General features: G+C 41.0%; 2 protein-coding genes across 6 annotated transcripts in view; both read left to right on the top strand.

The window, feature by feature from the left end:
* The window catches only part of LOC139156605 (cytochrome P450 2K1-like), a 50,279-nt gene extending 40,915 nt beyond the window's left edge, over window positions 1-9,364 (top strand). For all 4 annotated transcript variants that reach the window (XM_070732460.1, XM_070732461.1, XM_070732459.1 and 1 more), the window contains 6 exons: window positions 428-588; window positions 844-1,017; window positions 5,373-5,517; window positions 6,162-6,346; window positions 8,798-8,939; window positions 9,134-9,364. In XM_070732460.1, the coding sequence (XP_070588561.1) occupies window positions 428-588; window positions 844-1,017; window positions 5,373-5,517; window positions 6,162-6,346; window positions 8,798-8,939; window positions 9,134-9,318 (992 nt within the window). In that variant the 3' untranslated portion in view covers window positions 9,319-9,364. The remainder of the gene's footprint in view (window positions 1-427; window positions 589-843; window positions 1,018-5,372; window positions 5,518-6,161; window positions 6,347-8,797; window positions 8,940-9,133) is intronic.
* Window positions 9,365-14,581: 5,217 nt separating this feature from the next.
* The window catches only part of LOC139156618 (cytochrome P450 2K1-like), a 32,118-nt gene continuing 22,562 nt past the window's right edge, over window positions 14,582-24,137 (top strand). Inside the window, exons 1-3 of one of the 2 annotated variants that reach the window (XM_070732472.1) lie at window positions 14,582-14,594; window positions 16,211-16,312; window positions 17,916-18,078. In XM_070732472.1, the coding sequence (XP_070588573.1) occupies window positions 16,277-16,312; window positions 17,916-18,078 (199 nt within the window). In that variant the 5' untranslated portion in view covers window positions 14,582-14,594; window positions 16,211-16,276. Of the gene's footprint in view, window positions 14,595-16,006; window positions 16,313-17,915; window positions 18,079-24,137 lie in introns of those variants that run through there. The other variant, XM_070732471.1, reaches the window with a different exon arrangement.

The raw sequence follows: 24,137 nt of genomic DNA, 5'->3' as shown, positions 1-24,137 counted from the left end.
GTTTATTTCTCACAAGCTTTTGTGTTGCTCATTTTATTCTTCATGCTGAAAGCAACATGGGCTACCTTCAGCTGTTCTTAAATTTCCACACTGAACACAGGGACTAGAATGCTGCTGTTCTATTTTACTTGTCATCAGAAATGTAACTGTTTCTCACTCCAAATAATGCACTCTCTAGTACTACATTAATGTGTAACTACTCCTGGGTTTAATAGGATGGGTTACAGAATTATCCTTTATCTTATTGTCAGTAATTTTTAGCTCATAAAATTGTGTTCTCTTGCTATTTTCTATCCAGAGTACAAACTAGCTTCCATGATAAATACTATGTATAAATAATCTTATCCCTAATCTTAAGGTGATGGAGAACATGTTTACATCTGGGATTCTTTCACAATTCTGTTTTATACTTATTGCTCATGACCAGGAAAGCCATTTGACCCAGCATCAATTCTGAGAGCTGCATCCGCCAATATCATAGTTTCTTTTTTACTTGGCAAGAGATTTGAATATGAAGATGCTACACTTCTAAGACTAATGGAATTAGTTGAAGAAAATTTACATCTTGCAGGAACCCCTGCTGTGCTGGTAATGTAATCTTTCATATGAAGAAAATGTCATCCCTGCAGTTTATTAAGGTTTAATTTAGATCTTAATTAATTAGTAAACTTGATTTATCATATCTTTAGCACTCACTTATTTCATGGTTGTTGATAATGATGGTGATTTTATAACTATGGAACAAACCTATTTGGATAAAAATGCTTTGAGATATCTACCAGAAAATATAATCATTCAACTATCTCAATATGCTACTTGTCTTATTATTTCATACCATTTCAGATATACAATGTGTTTCCCAAGTTGGGATTTCTTTTGGATGCTAAGAAAAAAATTATGAATAACCGAAAAGAGTACCATGAATTTATACAGGCCACATTCCTTGAAAATCTCAAAGATTTTGATGAAAATAACCAGAGGACTTTTATTGATGCATTTCTCGTTCGGCAGAAAAAGGTAATAAAGCATGAGGAACTGTAATTGATGTTTTTTTGTTTCATGTTTTAAAAATATTCTGGCTGGTTCCAGAATACATGCAGCTGGGGGAAATCCTTGCTTTAGAAATGTCCAGGAAAACAATTTCCTGGAGTGAAAGCAAAAAGTGAATATGTGAGTATAGTTTGGAATTTGTGTAATCTCATTATCAGGTTCTGGGTGGATATAACCATGGAACAAAAATAATAAAAATTAATAACCTCCACCAACAAGGCTGATTTAAAAAGTGACCATATTTAAAACTTTATGGTACAATCTTATACAGATATGATTTCCCACTATTTGGCAACTCCACATCTTCCTGGATTCCTGAGAGTTGGCTCTCACTGAGTCTCCTAGGACCATCCTTGATGGCCAACAAATTCACTGTTCATGTGATGTCTTTATTCTTTGTTCATCTATTAAAGGTACTATAATGCTTGTACACCTCTAACTAGAATTTTTACCTGTAAAAAGCAACACTGTTTTTTCTAGCAGTCCAGTGAAACAGTCATATAAGAGTCTTGCTTAACAACCACTTTTTTCAATGCCCAATGGTGGTCATAAGTCAAAAATTATCTGTAGTACCACTTCTATTGTCTCTCATAGAGGGATAATTCTAGTAGGAAGATGGTTACGTGAGCCCTTTGGAAGCAATCCTTTTATCTTTATTTATAAATATTGGCATATCAATTATTATGATATGTGTTGGGATATGTGGTGAATGCTTGACCTATTGGCCTAGAAACTGATCAGTGCAAAAGAAGAGAAAAACCATTCTCCCTTTTTTAAAAAACTGCAGTCTGAGAACTGCAGTCTATCCTTCAGGACCAGCACACTTCCCAAGCTATGGTTAAAAGCATTAGTCATCCCCATCTTCAAAAAAGAAGACCCTTCTCTCGTTGATAACTACAGACCAATACAGTATCACTATGCTGCGTCTCATGAAAAGTCATGGAATCAATTATAAATCAATCAATTACTCATCACTTAGAATGTAATAATCTACTCTCTAACAAACAATTTGGATTCAGAAGGAAATTATCCTGCAAACTACACCTACTTCACTGCAAAAACATATGGACTACCCACCTAGAACAAGGAAAATCCATTGATGCAATTTATATTGACTTCTGCAAAGCCTTCGATTCAGTGGTCCATGACAAACTACTCCTAAAACCTAAATCCTATGGCATCTTAGGATTCCTCCACAGCTGCATTACAGCATTCCTGTCAAACAAGTTGTCAAAATTGGAAGCGCCATTTCCACCCCCGTCCCTGTTAAAAGTGGGGTTCCCCAAGGTAGCGTACTAGGACCTACTCTTTTCATTCTCTACATCAATGACCTCTGCGATCATTTCACAAGCAACTGTGTTCTTTTCGCTGATGATGTAAAACTCTTCAATACCACAGACAACACAGCTATTCTCCAAAAAGACCTTGACTTTGTCTCAGATTGGTCTAACACTTGGCAACTTCAAATATCAACTAGCAAATGCGCTGTCCTCTACATCGACAAAAAAAATCCGAACCTCGTATACAAACTGAATAAACAAAATCTCACAAACAACCCCCACTCTGTAAAATACCCTTGAATACTAATATCAAATGACTTAAGTGCCAAAGCCCATTGCAACAATATCACCAAAAAGGCTTCTAGAATTGTTAACCTGATCCTACGTAGCTTCTGCTCCGGCAATCTCACACTACTCACCAGAGCTTACAAAACTTTCTCCAGACCCATCCTCGAATACAGATCCTCTGTCTGGAACCCATGTCACATCTTGGACATCAACACCCTCGAAAATGTCCAACGATACTTCACCAGAAGAGCCCTTCACTCCACCACTCGAAACAGAATACCCTACGAAACTAGACTTACAATCCTGGGTCTAGAAAGCCTAGAACTACGATGCCTTAAACATGATCTAAGTATTGCCCACAAGATCATATGCTGCAACATCCTGCCTGTCAATGATTACTTCAGCTTCAACTGCAATAACACAAGAGCACGCAACAGATTCAAACTTAATATCAACTGCTCCAAACTTGACTGTAAAAAATATAACTTTAGCAATCGAGTTGTCGAAGCGTGGAACTCATTAACAGACTCTGTGGTGTCAACCCCCAACATTTTTCCCTTAGACTATCCGCAGTTGACCTCACCAGGTTCCTTAGAGGTCAGTAAGGGGAGAACATAAGTGCAATAGTGTGCCTTCCGTCCCCTGTCCAATTGCCCCTCCTATATTTTATATATCTTTTCTTCCATTCATATATCTTTTCCTCTGTTCTTCATTGATGTATTCTATTCTTATATCTTTTCTTCTATCCTTTCCCTGATATTTACTACTACATGTTTTTATTCTTTAACTTTCAATTTGTATTGGACAAAATAAATAAATAAAAAATAAAATAAATAAAACAGAAAATCCATAGAAAAGTGAAGGTGAGCTCTGAAACCTGAAGTCTTTCTTCTTCATGTTAGTTTAAAAAAAAAACCACTCTTTATGAAAGAAAGCATTGACCTGGCATGTATTGTGAAGAACTGGCAGAGACTGGTAGGGGAAGTTAATCACACTTTTTCTTCAAACTCATTCTTGATCCTTCCATTGTCACCATTTTAATTTTAATTGATCCTTCCATTGTCACCATTTTAATTTTAATTCCCCTGCATACATTGATAAATGCCAATCTACAAGATCAAGCTGTCTTTATTTAGATAAAATTCCTTTTCCATTTTCTCTTAAATTTCAAAACAGGAAACATTTTATTTTTTATTTATTTCAATTCATTCAGCAATTCATGGTCTTTACTAACATATTTCTCATTATCACAAATTACCGTCTTCTTTAGCCCTGGCCATAAACAGATGCATACATAAACCCTAGTATCCATCAGTTTTTTGGTCAATCAAGACCTTGACATCATTATTTGTGGCAGGATACGAATGTTAGGGCTCCCTGCTAAACATTGAACACAAAACCCATCACTTTGGACACATTTTATCCAGCATGCCACAAACATAACCAAAGATTAATTTTGCTGCACATAGGATCTAAAATTATTATCTCTGCTCTACTATTGCCTGCAACTCAGTACAGATAATGTTTGAATTTTGACAATAATTCAGCCTGGAATCTCTGTTACTGAGCAATGGTTGTGAAACACAAATGAATTGCTTAGTGATGGGAATCCCTGCATTTCCAACTGCCATTGTTAACTGAATTGAAGTGGTTGTTAGCTGAGGACTTCCTCACAACTTCCTTTGGCTTCCCACAATCAAAGCCAAAGGAAAAGCCAACAGGAGGTTGACATCCCAGGAGTCTTCGAAGCAGCCTGCAGGTTGGCATATAACTGCTGTTGGCTGGGAGATGACATGTAGGGGTATGTAAGTGGCTGGAGCAGCATAATGCAAGCACAGAATGACTTGGAAAGATTGCTTCCAGATGGAGAGAGAGTGAAGGTGTCCATGGGACAGGGAGCACAAGGGTGCACGGGAGGGGGAGTCAAGGCTTGGGAAGGAGTGTGGTGCTGCACAGAGGGGCAAGTGGAGAGACTTACCCCAGAAAATCCCTGCTGGCTCCCCATTATTTTTATGGAGGAAACAGCAAGGAAGATTGCAAAAGGCAAGCATGTAATCAGAGCCACTGAATACTACAATAAGTGCTAGGGGATTGCCAAGCACCAAAAGCAGGATAATGTAATTGTGGGACTACTCAGATGATTTGAACTCCTAGAATTGGTTACAACCACCATTAGTTTACTATCATTTTAATTTGAAATGCTCCTGGAATGGTCATAAGTTAAAGACTATCTCTAGGAGGTACATATGTGACATATTCAGGGTGCCTATATTTTGCTTAAGTTTGTTCAATAAGGCTTTATATAAGCAAAAAATCTACAGTCTAGATTTAATCTGTCTATTAATAAATTAATAAATGCTGTAAATCATAGCTCATTATAAATAATATTCCTAAAATTTAGTATAGATAAGCAACACACTGTACTCCAGTGTTTGCAAAGTACAACTCTCACAATCTTCTGACATTGGAAATTTGGAGGCCAATGCTTTATATAAGCAGAAATTGACAGTCTGGATTTAATCATGATCATAATCATTCATGGTCATTATTAATATATAGTTTGATAGCCCTTTGTAGATATTAATCCTAATATTTATTACAGATAAACAACATAGTGTACTCCAGTTCTTGTAAACTACAACTCTCACAGTCTCCTGACCCTGGAAATTTGGAGATCACTGCAACATCTGTTCATGTATGTAGATTATAGAAATACAATGAATATCCTTGATATCTTTTCTTTATATTCTTCAGGAGAATAAGAAGTCAACAAATAGCTATTTCCATAATGATAATCTTATAGGTCTTGTGGATAATTTATTTGGTGCTGGCATGGATACGACTGCAAACACTTTGTACTGGACCTTACTCCTAATGATGAAGTATCCAGAAGTTCAGAGTAAGCAGTTTTGATTTGATTGATTTTCAATAAAAGTATGTAATTATCTGCCAAATAAGAGGGTGGGAGAATAAGAAGCAAAATGAGTTGCCCCATGGGAGTGGTTATAAGATCACTAAATGAAGGCTTCACACATGTACTTTCAGAGATTTCTGAAATGTGTTTGTGATGAATGTGTGTTATGCACCTATCACCTGTCATTACTGCTGTATATGAGCTAAGACTAAAGAGAGTTTTCTGCTAAGAATTATACATTCCAAGCACAATCCTCCATTAAATTTTATTTGTTTGTTTGTTTGTTTCCTTGTTTAATAATCATCAAGTCCAACCCCCTGCTCAAGCAGGAAACCCTACACCTCCCCAGCCAGATGGCAGTTCGATCTCTTCTTGAAAATGTCCAGAGTTGGGCACTAGTTGTTCCATAATTTCTATAACTTAAAATATAAATAATCAGTCTTTTCTCCATGGGCGTAATCATACAATAAGACATATGGTGAATAAAAGGAGGAAAAGTATTGAAAGAAAAATTACAAGTATAGATCACAAATCTGTATTATAAATGTACTTTGGAACTTTTGCATAAACTCCTATTTAAAGCAAAATTGAAATCATGGAAGCATCTTGATGTGATTCTATTCTCCCAGGGAAAGTCCAAGAAGAAATTACAAAAGAGATTGGGATTCGTCAGCCAAGGACAGAAGACCGAGTCAAAATGCCTTACACCAATGCAGTAATTCATGAAGTTCAAAGGTTTGCTGATATTGTTCCAACCAATTTGCCCCATGCAACCAGCAAGGACATCACTTTTAAAGGCTTCTTCATTCCCAAGGTGATTGCTGTGAAATAATTCCATTGTTAATGTTCTAATAATTCTTTGTACAGTATAAACAATTTATGGCCATAATTGAGTCCATAATTTTAATCATCAAGTTAAATTTTAATCATTAAAATTAAAGTGCATCACCATATGACCATGCCCAATTTTATTACCATTTTTGTGGCACTCATTAAGCAAACTCTGAGGTCATAAAGTGAATGCTGTGGTCATTAAGTGAACCCAGTAGCACCTTTTGGCTACAAATTGAAAGTAAATGCTGGTTTCTAGCAAAAACATAAATGGCAGTCATACAAACATGGGAGAATGCAAACAACCATGAATGTGGGCTGGTTTCCAAGTACCCAAAATATGGATATGTGACCATGCTGGGTGGGAAGCCCAGGACATTGGAACTTCATATCTGGGTTGTTTTTCACAGTCTGCTGTAAGTGCAACCAGTTGCTAACTGATCATTAGTAAATCCAGAATTCCTTGTAAGTGAAATGCAGTTTTAAATTCTCTTGAACCCTGAATGCAGTTGATAATCTATTCGCTTGATTTTTCCTTAAACCTTTTTGAACTGATATGTTTCTCCATGCATAGTATTTATCATGCTATTAATACTAGTACATTTAAGTACATGATACTATAGTATGTTTAAGTATATTTATTAACAGATTAACAGAGTTCGAAGAGACTTTATAGGTTAGTGATAGCAAACCTATGGCAAGTCTGCGAGTCTGCGGAGAGGGGCGGCGTACAAATCTACTAAATAATAATAATAATAAAAAAAGGGTGCCACAGGTGGCACACAGAGCCATATCTGCTGGCATATGAGCTGTTGCCCTAGCTCAGCTCCAATGTGAATGTGTGTGCTGGCCACCTGATTTTTTCTGCAAAACAGAGGCCTTGGGATGAGCCTCCCGGGGGGGGGGGGGGTGTTAACCTTCTTCCTAGTCCAGGAAAGCCTTTGGAGCCTGGGGAGGGTGGAACACGAGCCTTCTGGGCCCACCAGAAGTTGGGAAACAGGGTGTTTCTGGCCTCCAAAGGGCCTCCAGAAAACCTCTGGGGCAGAGGAAGCTGTTTTCTCCACCTCCACCAGGGATTAATTATGGGTGCGGGCACTTGCGTATGCGTGATAGTGCACTCCCACGCTTTTTTGGCACCTGAGGGAAAAAAGGTTCACCATCCCTGTTATAGGTCATCTAGTCCAACCCTCCATTCAAACAGCAGGCCCTACACCATTTCTGCAAATGGCAGTCTAATCTCTCCTTGAAAGTCTCAAAGTGATGAAGTTCCCACAACTTCCAAAGGCAAGCTGTTCCAATGGTTGATTGTTCTCACTGTTAGAAAGTTCGTCTTTATTTGTAGGTTGAATCTCTGGTCAGTTTCCATCCATTATTCCTTGTCTGACTTACAGGTGCTTTGGAAAAAAGCTTGACCCCCTCCTCTCTGTACCATCCTATTTGGAACACTGCTATCATGTCTCCCCTAGTCCTTCTCTTCACTAGACTAGCCATGCCGAGTTCCTGTAACCATTCTTCATATGTTTTAGTCTCCAGTCCAGTATTGGGATGCCCCCGGTATGCCTGGAATCACCGATCCAGTAGCGGGAATAAAGATGCATACATATCTGGGTGTCCCCGCCATGCCCATGCATGCCCATGCAAGTATTTGCTACCGCACATGCACAGAAGCAAAGAAATCAGTGAAAATTGCCAAAATCTCATGTGAGGATGCTCCAACATACAAGATTTCATTGATTTTTTTACCTTTCTTTGCTTCCGCGCATGCCACTCCTACCCACCACTCCTACCCCATCCTCTCTGGCTGCTGGTCCACTGGTTCTCCTGACTGCCTAGGGCCACAGAAGAAGCCTGCTTGATCGGGGAGGGAGGGAAGCTCCAACTTACCTTGCTCAGCTTCCTTTGGAACCAACTCAAATCAGACCAGCTGGCCTATGCACATCTGGAAACAGGAAGATCATCTTCCTGGAGCACACATGTGCAATGGGCAGCTGCTCTTCCAGTTTCTGGCATGCCCATGTGCATGAAAACCAGCTGACCGGCGCACCAGAACCCGGAAGAGCAACGAGTGATGGGTCAGTGTGCCAGGAGAAATGGCTCTGCATACCAGTTTCAGCACACGTGCTGTACATTCACCATCATGGATCTAGGGGTCACACTGACCAATAGGAATTAACGGTACATGTTTTTTAGAAAATGTTTTAAACTATGGAATGATGTTACAAAAGACTTAGAGAGATGGAACAAATTACTGTCATTATTGGGAACTTTTTTTGTTATTAAGATGAATGTCTTATTTGGGATGTTATTTTTCAAACTATACTGATGTTGTCAATTGGTTTACATTTAAAACAATGGCATAAAGTTTCATTATAATATTTTCTACAACAATGTGTTAAATGGAAAATAATATTCTTTATGTAATTTTAATGTTTAGGGTATGTACATCATTCCATTGCTGACCTCTGTGCTCCATGATGAATCTCAGTGGGAGAAACCTCATGAATTCTACCCTGAGCATTTTCTTGACTCTGAAGGAAAATTTGTGAAGAGGGATGCATTCATGCCTTTCTCTGCAGGTAAAATCACTCTGTATGTGTGAAAAACTGTCCTGGAAAGAGTTTCAGTGCAACAGGATAGTTAGGAAGATACATTATTTCTTTAAGATTATAATCATTCCTTTGAGGCAATGTGACTATGGAAAGCCATGTAAAGTAGTTTAAGAAGCCAAAAAAACCCACCCCACCTTTTTGCCATCTATGCTTTCTTACAGGTCAGAGACTATGTGCTGGTGAAACCCTTGCCAAAATGGAGCTCTTCCTTTTCATTACCAACCTCCTCCAGAGATTCACCTTCCAGCCACCTTCAGGAACATCAAAAGATGATCTGGACCTGACTCCTGTTCTTGGACTTACGACCCCTCCAATGCCTTACAAGACCTGTGCTGTGTTATCTTGATCTGACAGGAAAAAACTCATAATAAACTGTTTTCTCACCTTTTAAATAGCTTTATTTTGAAAGAGAGGCAAAACCTGACAATCTGATTCCATGATACATTTATTCATTATTTTTATTTTATTTGAATTCCACCTTTATTATTTTTACAAATAACTCAAGGAAGTGAACATATCCAATACACTATCCTATCCTTATTTTCCCAAAGCTCCTTGGGCTAAGAAGAGAGACTGGCCCAGTCACCCAGCTGGATTTCATTGCTAAAGTGGGATCTAAACTCACAATCTCTTGGGGGGGGGGGGGGGTTAAACCGTATTTTTCAGAGTATAAGACACACTGGAGTATAAGGCACACTTAGATTTTAGAGGTTGAAAACAAGAAAAAAGTATTCTGAACCAAATGGTGTAGTAATACTGTATATCATTTAATAAAATGCCAGTGTAGCAGAATACTTTTTACAATCATGTACACTTTTTACAAACTTCAAACTTGCCAACTTTAAGACTAGTGGACTTCAGCTCTCAGAATTCCTCCTCTAGTCATGCTCGATGGGGTAATTAGAAGGCAAAAACAGCCTTGTTTTGACCAAAAATTGGACTTTTTTGCCCCCCCCCCCCTCTTTTTTTGCAAACATTGATTGGGCAAAGGGTCTGAGAAGCCTGCAGGGAGCTCCTGGGTGCTAGAGTATGGCAAAATGCCCTCATTTTGCGAAAAACAAGCCATTTTTTACCCATTTCTTCACAAAAATTGAGGCATTTTTGCCTTCCCCCCAGTCCCCAGGAGCTGTCTGCAGGCTTTCCAAACCCTCTGTCCAAAAATTGGACAGGGGGGCAAGGCTTCAGTACATCAAAATGGCTGTATTTGGTGTATAAGACACACAGGCATTTCTACCCTCTTTTAGGGGGGTGGAAGGTGCATCTTATACTTTGAAAAATATAGTAATTGCTTTTTTTTTAAAGCAGTCATTTTTTTTTGCAATAGTCCTAATTGTAAATTCATATATTTGATTTATAAACCTAGTTGTCATTTCTTTTATTTCTTCTAAAACAAATAAAATAATATTTTACACCATGGAATTCCCATGGGGCCTCCAGCAACAAATCAGGGTATGGGGGGAGGCTTTTGCCAAAACCAATGACATAGTGCTGAATGCAGCATGACTCAACATCTCTTTGCCCAACACCTCTGTGGGAGTTCCCAGAAGGCAAGCTTCTTTAAATGGTGTCACTGTCACCCCTTCTAAACAAGACACCCCACTCCAGGAGCTGATGCAGGACTTATATGAGACAAACCCTAACCCTAACCCTTTAATTGCCCCGGCTGCTAGGTACCTTGAGTTTCTGGCGAGTTGCTATCACTGCCCATTTCCGCCCCTAATCTGCCTACCCCAGTGACCAAAGAGAAAGCCAATTGACCAAATTAGAACTAAATGCAAGACACTCCCTAACCAGTCCATCTTCCTCCGCTGTGTGGAATAGGTGAAAAAAACAGCCGCCGCTAAGAGGCAGAGGCTGCAAAAAAATCCTATTTGGACCCCTAGGGCGACCCCTGCAGGCACACTGAAAACAGGGAGGACAGGTGGGTATTCATGCTCCAATTGCCTGGGGGGAAAGGAAGAGGCCGCATGGCGCAGCCCTATAAGTAGGGCTCACCTGGCCATGACCCCCCGAAGCAAAGTCCTGGCGCGATGACGTGCAAAGCTGGGGACGGCAGTCTTGCGCTTCTCGCGAGACTGCCATCCCGGAAGAGATAGAACTGCCGGGACCGTATTCTCCCAGCCCTGGCACAATCTTCCGCCGGCCGTTTAATCGGCTGGTGATGCAATTGCGCCGGATGCGCAAAAAGAAAATGGACAAACAATAGCTGGAATTAAATAGGGTTACTTTATTGAGTTAAACCATGGTTTAACGGTTATTAACAAATAACCAGGACCTGCAGAGGCCACTAATAACTTTGGGGCAGAAATACTACTCCATAACATTCCTGGGCAACTATGGGCATAGCTCCTTGATGAACCAGGTGAAGGTACCAATGCCTTCACCAGGTACCTGGCCACACCTTAGTGTGTGGGAGGACTCACGTCCAATTCCCATCTGGCTATTGGGTTAGGTGAGTCCCAAGGGCATCCCACCTCCCATTGCCCTGGCCACTAGGTACCTTGAGCTCCTGGCTAGAGGCTGCCCATTGTCTTTGAAAAATGCCCAAAGGAGAACATACAGTTGCTATCACTGCCCATTTCTGCCTCTAACCTGCCAAGGAGGGGGGGTGTCAGATCTCTATCTTGAACCCCTGACTCCCCTCTCAACCTGCACCAGGTAACACAGGCACCTCTGCAGGTCCTCCAGAAAAATGGCATTCCCCTCAACTGAGAGGTGAATGCTGTTGGCTTGGTAGAGTCCGGGAGTGTCAAATCTGATTTGGGGGTGTGTAACTACAGTGACACCTAACTCCCATACAGTCTTGCCAATGGCACTATTTGCCTTCCTCAGCCCTCGGGGAGAAGGCATTCTGCCACACAATCCTCGAAAGGATTTCAGAGCAGATGAAACATGTATCTGGCCAAACATCATGGAGGGCCCAAAGGTCCTTGCAGGCTTGCAGAATCAATGCCAAGCCACTCAAAACACACAGGTCATTGCCACCTAAAGGAAAAACCAACCACTTGAGAGCTACCACAGGGTGGTGCCTGCCCAAGAGCAAAGGGAGGAGTCCTTTCAATTGAAGGCCTCTCCGTCCCAGCCAGACCATGTTGATTCAATGGCCCAGAGACAGCTGTGTCCCAGCAGCTGACTTCGCTGCACTCTGACAGGTCCAGAAGATCACACTGTGGCCGCAAAGTATGGGCATAGGCCTCTCCTCTTGTGGCATGTCTGGAAGGTAGAAAACAAGGTTAGACTTGTCTGGGTCACCAAAAAGGTTTCAGCAAAGTGACCTCAAGTGACAGGGGGAGGGAATGAGCTGGCGGTCCGCTGGGGGGGCATTATGGCGCGGACCCAGCTGCTGCTAGTGCCGGGCCTACTGGGCCCAGTGCGGTCCAGTCCACAAAACTGAGCCCACCCTCCAGCCATGGCCTAGCTGCCCTGGAAAATGATGGCGCCGAAAGGATTTATTTATTTATTTATTATTTGGATTTGTATGCCGCCCCTCTCCGAAGACTCGGGGGATGCCGCTTGAAAAGAAGTCCCCTGTCCTCCCCAGGCCCCTTCCTCCCCACCCCCAAACCACTGCACAGCCTGTCAGAGGCCTGTGCCACTGTGTTATTGTCAATTGATTTATTTAACCAGGTTTAAGAGAATCATTGGGCTGCTAAATTGTAAAAATCAGAATTGTATTGGGTTTAAAATAAGAATTTCATACATCTTATTAGGAGTTATTATGAGTTTTTAAGAAGATTGAAGGCAAGACCTTTTTATTTCTCCTAACCCTTAGCCTGTTTAAAATTGCCATCCTTTTACCTCTTTGTTTCCTCCATTTGGGTTTTTTTGGTAATCAATAGCTCCAGGAAAATTGATTCTTCCTGTGTTAGAATCTCCTCTGCTTTTGTAAAGTGTGGGGAGGGTTGAGATCACAGAAAATCTCCTTTAAAGATGTCTCTTAATTCTTAGCAGATGGTCTTGTGAGTATGAAGTCTGTAGTGAGTCACAGAAAATAATAAAAAAATAAAGAAACTTAGGTAGCATTTCACCGAAGCAGCATTCAGTGGCACTATCTTTGATCAATGAATAAACAATCAAACAATCAATAATGAATGTCCAATAAAAATGTAAATCAAGTGAAAATATTTTCACTATCCAGAAACACATTGTGATTTCCTAATGAAAAAGTAAGTCATTCAAAACAAGAAATTAGATCAAAAGAAAGATTTTTTAAAAAACCTCTGGTAGTCATCAAGGGGTTATAATACATCATCATTCAATTAGCTACTCAACTTTTAGAAAGAAGAAGCAAAGGAAAAAAAACCCTGTGAAGTTAAATCCTAGATATGCTTAAGGAAAAAAAATTGCCAAGAAAAAAGATAGAGGATCACTTCCACAGGAAACGGCAATCTTCAAAATTCCTCTTCCTGTGAGTTTCAAAGTCATCCAAATGCCATCTTCAGTCATTGCTACATTCTCCCATTCATAACCAGGGAGCGACAGTGCCAAAGAATCAGCTTTAGCAGCAAAATCAACAGATCATTTGCAAGGGAAAAAAAATCCCCTCTTGTTCAGTAGCCATCTTGGAGAACAGTCTCCAAAACAAAATAAATGTTATTCAATATGCAATTAACTTTTAGAATGTGGTAGCATGTGATGAGTTCTGGTTATGAGTCTGGTTGCCTTCAAAAAAGAATTGGGTCAATTCATGTAGGTCATGGCAATCAATGGCTAGTAATCTTGATGGGAATCTGACTGCCTCAAACAACCACCTCCTGAGACACTGGTGGTTTTCTTGTGCAATTGATTGCACATTGTGAAAAAAGACTGTTGGACTAGATGGGCCAGGGGTCCAATCCAATAGTACATGGCTTATGTCCTTATGTAATAAGACTTTACAATCTATCAGTAAACAATTTTGCCAATACAAGTATTTTGATAAGAAACGGTGTCATACATTATATTGTAAAAGGCCTTTTAAGCCAAGCAAAAACTACTAGACTAAAATACACACCTGGCTAAAAAAAAAAATGCTAAAGGAGCATACAGATGTAAAACCAGAAATATTTCTCTTGGGCGTCGTACCAGACAAATGCAGTAAAAGGAATGCATATTTAGTACATGTGTTAACAACCGCTAGAATTGTGTTTGCACGACATAGAAAGGAAAAGAAGATTCCCACAGAAGAAAAGATAATAACAAAAAGTTTAGAATGTGCAGAAATAAATAAACTAACATTTGAAATGAAATAAGACATTGAATATTTTGAGGTATGGCATCTGTTTTATTGATGATTAGATAAGATAACAGGAGTTAGAACTTCTAAAATTACATGAGAAAGAATAATTTTATTATTATTCTGGTAACTTATTAACTTTTAGTTGAGTTCCTCGTAGTTTAGACCAGTTCACCTGAACCTGTTCAGTCGGTGCCAGTCTGTGGGCACATTTTTTTGAATTTTTTAAAATTTATTTTTCTTCTGAGCATGTGCAGAAGCTGAGTTTCTGGTACTGCACATCATTGCCACCTTGTTTCCAGTTTTTCCCCCCTGATTTTTTTGGCACTGCGCATGCAGGTACACGCCCATGGGACAGGCCAAAAGGCAGGGCCACGTGCTGCAGGAGGAAGCAAACCAGCAGTAAGGTAAGTTAGAACCCACTCCCACATGCTTTAATATTATGAGGGATAATCACTGTTATTATGAGATTACTATTAGAGAATATTATTATTATTATTATTATTATTATTATTATTATTATTATTATTACTATGATGAATGTTACTCAAAAGAATTGTAACCAGACAGCACACCGATTTTGAATATGTTGCTCTTTATATTTCTATTAATAATTTTAAAAAAGCCTTTAATCTATAGCTTCTTGGAAGGTCTTAAGCATAAAACACACCAGGAAAGACTTAATGAACTCAATCTGTATAGTCTGGAGGACAGAAGGGAAAGGGGGGACATGATCAAAACATTTAAATATGTTAAAGGGTTAAATAAGGTTCAGGAGGGAAGTGTTTTTAATAGGAAAGCGAGCACAAGAACAAGGGGGCACAATCTGAGGTTAGTTGGGGGAAAGATCAGAAGCAATGTGAGAAAATATTATTTTACTGAAAGAATAGTAGATATTTGGAACAAACTTCCTGCAGATGTGGTTAGTAAATCCACAGTAACTGAATTTAAACATGCCTGGGATAAACATATATCTATCCTAAGACAAAATACGGAAATAGTATAAGGGCAGACTAGATGGACCATGAGGTCTTTTTCTGCCATCAATCGTCTATGTTTTCTATGCTTTCTTTTACTTAAAAGCTTAATAATCACATTTGGTTCAAAAATATCAGGATAGATTAAATTGTGGCTAAATGTATTATTGCCTTGATACTTTTGTTAATTGATTGCTATCCTCTGTGTTTCCAGCATCACATCTACTAGCTTTAACATCAGATGTGGAATGATGGGTTTCTAAATAACTGAATTCCCAATTCAATATGTCAGCGTTATTTTGGCAGAAAAGTCAGATAAAAATGGAATCTCACACTAAATAATTAACTGCTATAGAGTGCAATCGAAGAATATTTTGAAGTTATAATAAATGAGTTAATAAAAGTCTTCCCTCATCTGTGGAAATATATTAAGAAACTCAATAGAAATGAATTGAATGAATTTCTCTCACAATTTTCAATTGTTAATTATGGTGATTAAACATTTTCATCTATGAAACAGTCTTTGTTGAAATCTTTTTAAAATAATCTATTTCAATGAGTCACATGCAGACCATGCCTGACAAACATTGTGAAATATCATGTGACAGCAACAATAAACAACTAACTATTTGCTAGATTCCTTATCTGAAATGTTAATAAACCAGAGGATTTCATAATCCTGTGTAAAGATGTTTCCAGGAGTTGATTACTGTGCAGTTCAAATAAGTTTAAATGTGTTTTGCAATGCCTTTATATAAGGATAAGCATCAACAGAGTGAATGATAAACAACTAAATATAAATCAAATTATTAGGGAGGAGATAGAAAACAAAGGCAAGGTATGGGGCAGTCTGAGGGTTCAGTAGAAATACTAGCTGAGTTTCTCCTTAGTGCAATAGTTTAAAATACATGTTTGTATCATTTCAGTTTGCAGATTTCATTCTAATTATTGCTGAAAACTGCGTCTGAAAGGAAATGGCTTGGACTGGACTTGTTTTATTATTGGTATTCATTCTTACAGTTTTATTACTTTTCAAAATTTTCCAGAATAAAAGCACCCAAAACCTTCCACCTGGACCCAGGACCATACCCATTTTGGGAAATCTGCACATAATGGATTGGAAGAGGCCTTATAAGACAATGATAAAGGTATTAACTAATGATTAACAACTATGAATGTTGTTTGGCAAAATATATTGAAGCTGATATAAAAGTTTAGCAATTTATCAGTTTATCCAGTTAACTAGAGTAAATGTATAGAAATGACATTAATTTGATGTTGCATTTGTTTATATATGCACAAGGATTATATAAGCAAAAAACTTTGCTAATAAGATGTACATTTTCTAACTTTATCTGAAACATGAGTGGATAGTTAAAATTTCCTATGAATATGTAGAGCAGGGGTGTCAAAATCACACCATCCTGGTGGCATCACATGATGTATTGGGACTTTTTGCTCCTTTGCTAAACCAGATGTGGGCAGGGTTACCACATGCTGCATCTAGCTCGAGGGCCAGGAATTTTTGACAGCCTTGATGTAGAGGAAGGAAAATGTAAAAATCCTTTACATGTACTAAAAGGGATTCATAACATATTTTAGGAAGATATATTCTTTGCAAAATGGCCATTGTTTAAAGCTTTCTTCCGTATTACCTGCTCCAAAGTGTTTTTCCAAAATGCTGAATGAAAAAGTTAATTTTGAACCTTATTTACATGATGAATAAGCCGACTTTAAATTTAGCAGAATTTAAAGCATTAAAGGATTTTTCCCATTCCCAGAGATTTTTTCTAGATTTCTGCTATGAAATTTTAAAGTGTTTACAAAACAATGTGAAATAGTTGAAATAAAAAATAGAAATGAGTTAATCTATAGTTTCCATTCTCAGGAATTTCCCTCAAACTAGGTTGCTACAGCAGAAATTGAAGGATTTGTAAAGAGGATTACTGGGAGAGAATAGGTAGGATATATAATATTTCAAAACAGAAGCAAATATATTGCATAAAGTATTTCACGTCATTTTTAAGTGCATCCCTGTTTTTCTTGTAAGTAGCTAATTCTTCCAACCCATTTGGATTAGAAGACCCCTTCAGTGCTGTCCTGTCCTTTAAAATTAAAAGTACACACTAGCAACTGTGACAATTATAGATAGGAGAGAGGATTCTGCAGCAGCTGAGGAAAATAACATACTCTGGACCCACTACCATTTTCTAGGCTTTTCTTAAAACTGTTTTGTTTTCTTGAATTGTTGAGCTTGTGCAAAGCTGAACATCAACATGTAGTATTATGTGGTAGATCAAGAATAGTGTTGCCTATGGAGGAATAGAAATGAAAACATTGAAATTATTATTATTGAAAGTCTTCTTCCACAAAAAGAGAGTATAAAAGCCCATTTTTGTGGCTGTATCTGAACACAATGTGGCTGTATCTGAACACAATGAGCACAGCTCATTTGTCTAAAATTTACAAAAACCTTGGTGAACTTCTGACACGAGTATCCAATGGGCAATAATATTTGCATTTATTTATATTTATATTTATATTATTATATTATTTATATTATTATTTATATTATTTATATTTATGTAATTTCTTCTTCTATACCTACAATTTTATATATATATTAGCATAAAAGAAAGAAAGAATTACTTCAACCTTGAATTTGTGGGATGATTTTTTAAACAGAATTGTCCTAACTGAGTCTAATTGTTGATGATAATTGCCTCTCCTTTTTTATTTGCTGATTTCCAGTTGTCAAAAGAATATGGTCCTGTTTTCCGCCTTCAAATGGGATGCCAGGAAATGGTGGTGCTGACTGGCTATGAGACAGTCAAAGAGGCTCTAGTGAACCAGGCAGAGGCATTTGCAGAGCGACCCATCGTCCCCATTTTTGAGGATTATGCAAAGGGCTTTGGTAAGTTATTTCACTGTGGATCATAGTTGAATATCCTTGCAAAAATCTAATCAAAATTATGTAGATGTGATCCTGGGCTGGGTTCTGGCTTACCTCGCTGCCGGTTCGCTCCTTGATGCATGATGCTAAAAAACAAGAAAGATGGTTTTGGGGCGTGGCAGGCCTTGGTTCCTGCCATTTCTAGAGACCCAAACCACCATGTTACTATTGGTTCCATAGAACCAGTCCAAACTGAGAGGAACACATTTCTGATGTGGTCTTCATTTAGCAAGTGCCTCTCATAGTGACTAATGCAATAGTAATAAATAGTAGAAAATTTAGTATTTTTGTTCAACCAATGAATATTCAAATTTCTGTCCACTAGAGTAACAGTAATGTTAGTGTTGCTGCCCAAGATAACTTTACCTAAATGGCATGGCAGCAACCAGTGTTGTTTGATCTTTGCAGTATTGGAATTGGCTGGTCCAATGTCTAAAGAAAGAAATGGGGGTTGTTCCCCAAAGCCTCATTTGGACGATCTCCTACTACTTCTCCTTGCAAGAGATACCTCCTTGCAGGATATTTTACATGTTGGACTGCAATCCATATTCATCATAGGCATGTCCTTTAATATAGATTGATTCAAGATCCTCTACAAAAAGATATTGACAAAATTGAACGGGTCCAAAGACGGGCTACAAGAATGGTGGAAGGTCTTAAGTATAAAACGTATCAGGAAAGACTTAATGAACTCAATCTGTATAGTCTGGAGGACAGAAGGAAAAGGGGGGACATGATCGAAACATTTAAATATATTAAAGGGTTAAATAAGGTCCAGGAGGGAAGTGTTTTTAATAGGAAAGTGAACACAATAACAAGGGGACACAATCTGAGGTTAGTTGGGGGAAAGATCAAAAGCAACATGAGAAAATATTATTTTACTGAAAGAGTAGTAGATCCTTGGAACAAACTTCCAGCAGACGTGGTAGATAAATCCACAGTAACTGAATTTAAACATGCCTGGGATAAACATATATCCATCCTAAGATAAAATACAGAAAATAGTATAAGGGCAGACTAGATGGACCATGGGGTCTTTTTCTGCCGTCAGACTTCTATGTTTCTATGTTTCCATCTCATTTTTTTCTTATATTCTTGCTACTTAATCCTAACTGGATTATGATCTGGTCATATATTGCAGCAGAGGCAGAGTAACGACGCAGACACCGAGCTGGATTTAAAACTGAGTCATTTTTATTAATTAAATTATCATAAATTTAATTCAACCTAACATGGACCCGCAGGGTCAACCAAATTACTTCTGGGGCACAAATGACGTCACAAAAACTTCCGGGGCAACATATGGGCGTAGCTCCATGCTGATCCAGGTGAAGGGGCCGCGCCTTCACCTGGATCCCAGCCATGCAATGCATGTGGGAGGTCTCGCCGTTCAACCCCTGAAAGGAGATAGAAATGGGCGAGACCCAAAGGCAGGTTCTCCCCAATTGCTCAGATCGATTTAAAGGCACCATGAGCCCTTGGAGAAAGTCTGCCAATCATCCCCAAAGATGCCCAACGGAGAACATGCAGTTGCTAAACATCACCCAATTTCCGCCCCTAATCTGCCACGGAGTGGGGGTCAGATCTCTATCTTGGCCCCCCGACTCCCCCCTCTACCTGCACCAGCTCATGCAGGGACCTCTGCAGGTCCTGTAAAAAGATGGTGTTCCCCAGTTCTGACAGGTGAACGCCGTCAGCGCAGTAAAGCCACAACTGATCAATAGTGATATTGGGATGGGAAACCACTACCCCACCCAACTCTCTAACCAACCTGCCCACGGCCTTATTAACCTTTCTCCTGACCTTATGAATGGCCCTAAGGGAGATGGCGTCCCTCCAAACGATCCTCGGGAGGATCTCAGACCAAATCACTTGCGTGGCTAGCCAAGCAAGGCGAAGAGCACGCAGGTCTTTGCGGGCCTGGCAAATCAATGCCAGACCCCCAAGTACACACAGGTCATTGCCACCAAGGTGCAAGACCAACCACATGGGTGCAACCACGTTATGGCGCCCTCCCAGGAGCAGAGGGAGGAGCCCCTCCCACCATAAGCCTCTTCTTCCCATCCAGACGATGTTGACCCAATGGCCCAAAGACAGCTGGGTCCCCACGGCGGATCTTGCTGCAGAGTGGCCAGCCCAAAAGACCATACTGTGGCCACACAGCAATGCCATCGGTCTCACCCCGCGGGGGCTATCTGGAAGAGGGCAGAGAAAGGTTACCTAGTGTGAAATCCTGTTCTACTACCTCAGCAGGCCGCACATAACCTAAATAGGCTGCTGACCACCAGAGACCAATCTCCCAGATCCTGTGACCTGGGAACCCGGACACTGCTGCACTAGTGGCAGCCCCAATATGGAACTAGTGCATTCCGTACCAGGCAGGGTCAAGGCCAATCACGACTAGCGCCCAGGTCACCAATGTACAAGGCCTGCCTTTTTCAGTCGGTTGCCACTGACCCGAAGGGCCCCAAAAAACATCACACTGGCAACCGACTAAAAAAGGCAGGCCTTGTACAGAGAGGCGCACAGGCTGTTCCAAACACAGTTAATGAGGGACAGCTGCTGTACAGTTAATGCCTGTCTACTGTCCACTGGGGGCGCAGGTCGCTCCCTGACCCACCCCTCCAGCATCTTCCGAATGCGGAAGTTGCAAGAGGAGTCAGGAAAGCCACTGGCCTTAGAAAGAAAAGCCAGGCCTGCCAGTCTAGCCCTAATAGTTCTTACCAATAGGCCGCGTTGCTTAAGCAGAACACAGAACTCTATCAGGTGATCAACCGGGATGGGCCAGGTGTGTGGGTAACCCCTAGCTTGTCTAAATTCCCAAAACTTCTTACCTGAGTTTTGATATGACCTCAAGGTGCCGGGTGCTACCGAGAGGGCCATGGCTCTGCCTGCCTCAATCTTCCACTGCTCTTGAGCCCGCCCAGGCTCCCCAGGTGGCCAGGGAAGACTTCCGGTGATGCGCGAGCCCACAGAGCCAGCGTGCGAAACCTGGACAACTGACCACGGGACCACAGGACAAGGCATCAGCGATCCCATTATCAAACCCAGGGACATGCCGGGCCAGAAACAATGCATTTAGAGACAAAGACCTGTGCACAAAATGGCGGACAAGCCACATAACCCTGTCACTCTTAGAAGACAGGGCGTTCACAACGTGGACTACTGCCAGGTTGTCACACCAGAAGTGCACAGTTTTGTCCCTAAATTGCTCACCCCACAGCTCTAAAGCTACTCTCAGTGGGAAGAGCTCCAAAAAGGTCAAATCCTTGACCACTGGAGAGGCCCTCCATTCCGGAGGCCACATAGAATAGCACCACTGGTCACCCAAATAACTCCGAACCCGCAGGTCCCCGCGGCGTCCGAACACAATTGCAACTCAGCTTCTAATAGAAGCTCGTGCCTCCAAAAGGACCGACCGTTAAAGTGGGCCAAAAAGACCTGCCATACACGCAGGTCATCCCTGACCCCAGCACATAAGCGGGTTCGATGATGGGGCAAATGGAGCCCCCTCATCGCCAAATACACCCACCGGAAAAAAGCCCTGCCAGGGGGCCACCACCCAGCAGGCGAAATTAAGTAACCCGGCTAATTCCTGAAGCTGGCGAAGGGTCACCTTCCGGCTAGCTAATGCTTGGTCAAGCTTACCCTGTATCTTGAGTAGCTTTTCCGGGGGCAATCTACAAGTTTGCTCCACCAAGTCCAATTCAATACCCAGAAAGGTGATCCTGGTGGTGGGGCCATCGGTCTTTTCAGAGGCCAAAGGGACCCCCAAATGAGCACAAAGGGTCTCAAAAGCTGACATCAGAGCTAAACATTGCTCAGAATGGGCAGGCCCAGCCAGCAGGAAGTCATCAAGGTAATGAATGACAGAACCCAGACCGGATCGCCTCCTAACTGCCCACTCTAAAAAGGTGCAAAAGCTCTCAAACAGAAAGCAAGATATGGAGCAGCCCATAGCCAAAGCTCTGTCTACATAATAGCCACCTTCAAAGTGGAAACCCAGGAGCTCGAAATCATCTGGGTGTATGGGAAGGAGCTGGAATGCAGACTTAATGTCGCATTTACCCATAAGGGCTCCTACCCCACACTTCCTAACCATGGCCACCACCGCGTCAAATGACGCATAGCGGACTGAGCAGAGCTCATCAGGAATGAAATCATTCACTGATTCTCCCTTTGGAAAGGACAAGTGGTGAATCAACCGAAATTCACCACTGGCCTTCTTGGGAACCACCCCCAAGGGGGACACCCAAAGAGCTGGCGAGGTTGGGCACGGGGAAGGGCCCAGTACCCTGCCCTTGGCCACCTCCTTCTGAATTTTAGCCCTAACAATGTCCTCATGGCCCGCAACCGACTTGAGGTTGCTGGACATGAAGACCCAAAATAAACCCTCTGTAAAACCCTGAAGGAGCGCGGCTGTACTCCTGTGAGGGTGATACTCTTTAAGCATTTCTCCCAGTACCCTTAGCATAATTGGGCTGGGGCCCTTTTCCACCAGAGGGCGGAAGCTGCTTAGCCGGCCCGGCCCCGTCCTTATCCTTATTGCCCTTGGGCCTAGTGCAAGCACTAGTGGCGTGGGAGCCCCCACAGTTCCCACCCGCATGTCTGAACCTACATAAGGGATGAAAACACGATCCCTTGGCTGAAAGATGAAATTAGTAATCCAAAACCCCCTCACCCCTGCCTAAAATGCAGAGCGAGAAAGCTCCACAAAACACCACCTCTGTCTCTCCTGAATCCAAGAGGCTGCAGGCCCTGGCAAGGCCCCAGGCCTGCAAGGCCACCCCCCCCCCCCGATATCAGGCCGCCGAAGGCCAAAACGGAGGAAAAAACCCCTTAAAAGGGAGAAGGCCCAGGAAGATTCCTCCCCCGTATCAAAGAGGGAATCCTTTAATCCTTTGCCCCCCCCCCCACAACCACAAACCAAGCCTCTAGGCCCAAAAGCTTCAGCCTCCCAAAATGGCCGATGCCATGAGGCCCTTGCAAAATGGCCGATGCCAGGAGCGAACCCCAGCCGGGTGTTCGCTTGCTCGTCGTCAGGGGTGAAAAGGAGGCCCCAAGTCTGCACAGCCCCTTTTATAGGGTTGGCAGGCTATGCCCCCCCGATGACATCATTGGGCCAGGCCAATAACCAGCAGGGCCGGGATCTTGCGAAATCTTGCGAGATCCCGGCCTTCAAAATGGCGGCTGCGCCGGGAGCCGCGTCTCCCTGGCCCTGCGGCAAATCCGGGCCGGGGAGGTGAGTCACCAGCCGGGCATTTGATTCTATTTCTAATTTTTGCATACCATATCTATTCTTGACCAAGATTGGTGTCTGTTTGAATAATACGTACACTGGTTTTTCTTAGGGTTTCTTTCTCTTGAATGCTACTGGGTTTGTTTGTTTTTTTTGGGGGGGTGTTAAGTCTTTAGTAAAATTTTCCTTCCATTTTTTGCTTAGTTTACTACTTGTATAGTCAAGTTTTACATACGTGATTGCATTAAAATCTCCTATTACACTAATGTTTTTATAATTCAATTCTGCAATTTTATCATAAAGCTTCACATAAAATACTTCTTATTTATTGTTTGGTGCATATATCGCTATCAAGAGCACCTGTTTATAACTTAATGTTACTTCCATCATAATATCTTCCCATCTTCATCTAAATAAATTTGTTTAGCATTTATTGTTTCTTTAATATATTAAACCACCCCTCTTTCATTTTGTTATGCTAACAAGGAATATAATTTCCCAATTCTTTGGTATTCTAAAAAAATTGCTATGTAGTTTTTGTAGGCAAATTATATCTAATTTCATTTTTTGCAATTACATAAAAGTTCTTCTCTTTTTCATGGAAGAATTTAGTCCATTTATATTAATCGACAATACAATACATTTGTTTCTTCTTCTATTTTTCACTTATAAATGGGTTTTGCCAATCTAGTTGTTAGATGTGATGGCAATGTGACTGTGTGTCATCTGTCACCTCATTGATTGTCAGGGTTGATTTGGCTGGCTAGGTGGGTGTCCCCTT

Source organism: Erythrolamprus reginae, chromosome 1, assembly GCF_031021105.1.
Source record: "Erythrolamprus reginae isolate rEryReg1 chromosome 1, rEryReg1.hap1, whole genome shotgun sequence".
NCBI lineage: Eukaryota > Metazoa > Chordata > Lepidosauria > Squamata > Dipsadidae > Erythrolamprus > Erythrolamprus reginae.
The sequence above is the reverse complement of the archived record's forward strand: the minus strand, read 5'-3'. Positions and strand labels throughout refer to the sequence as shown.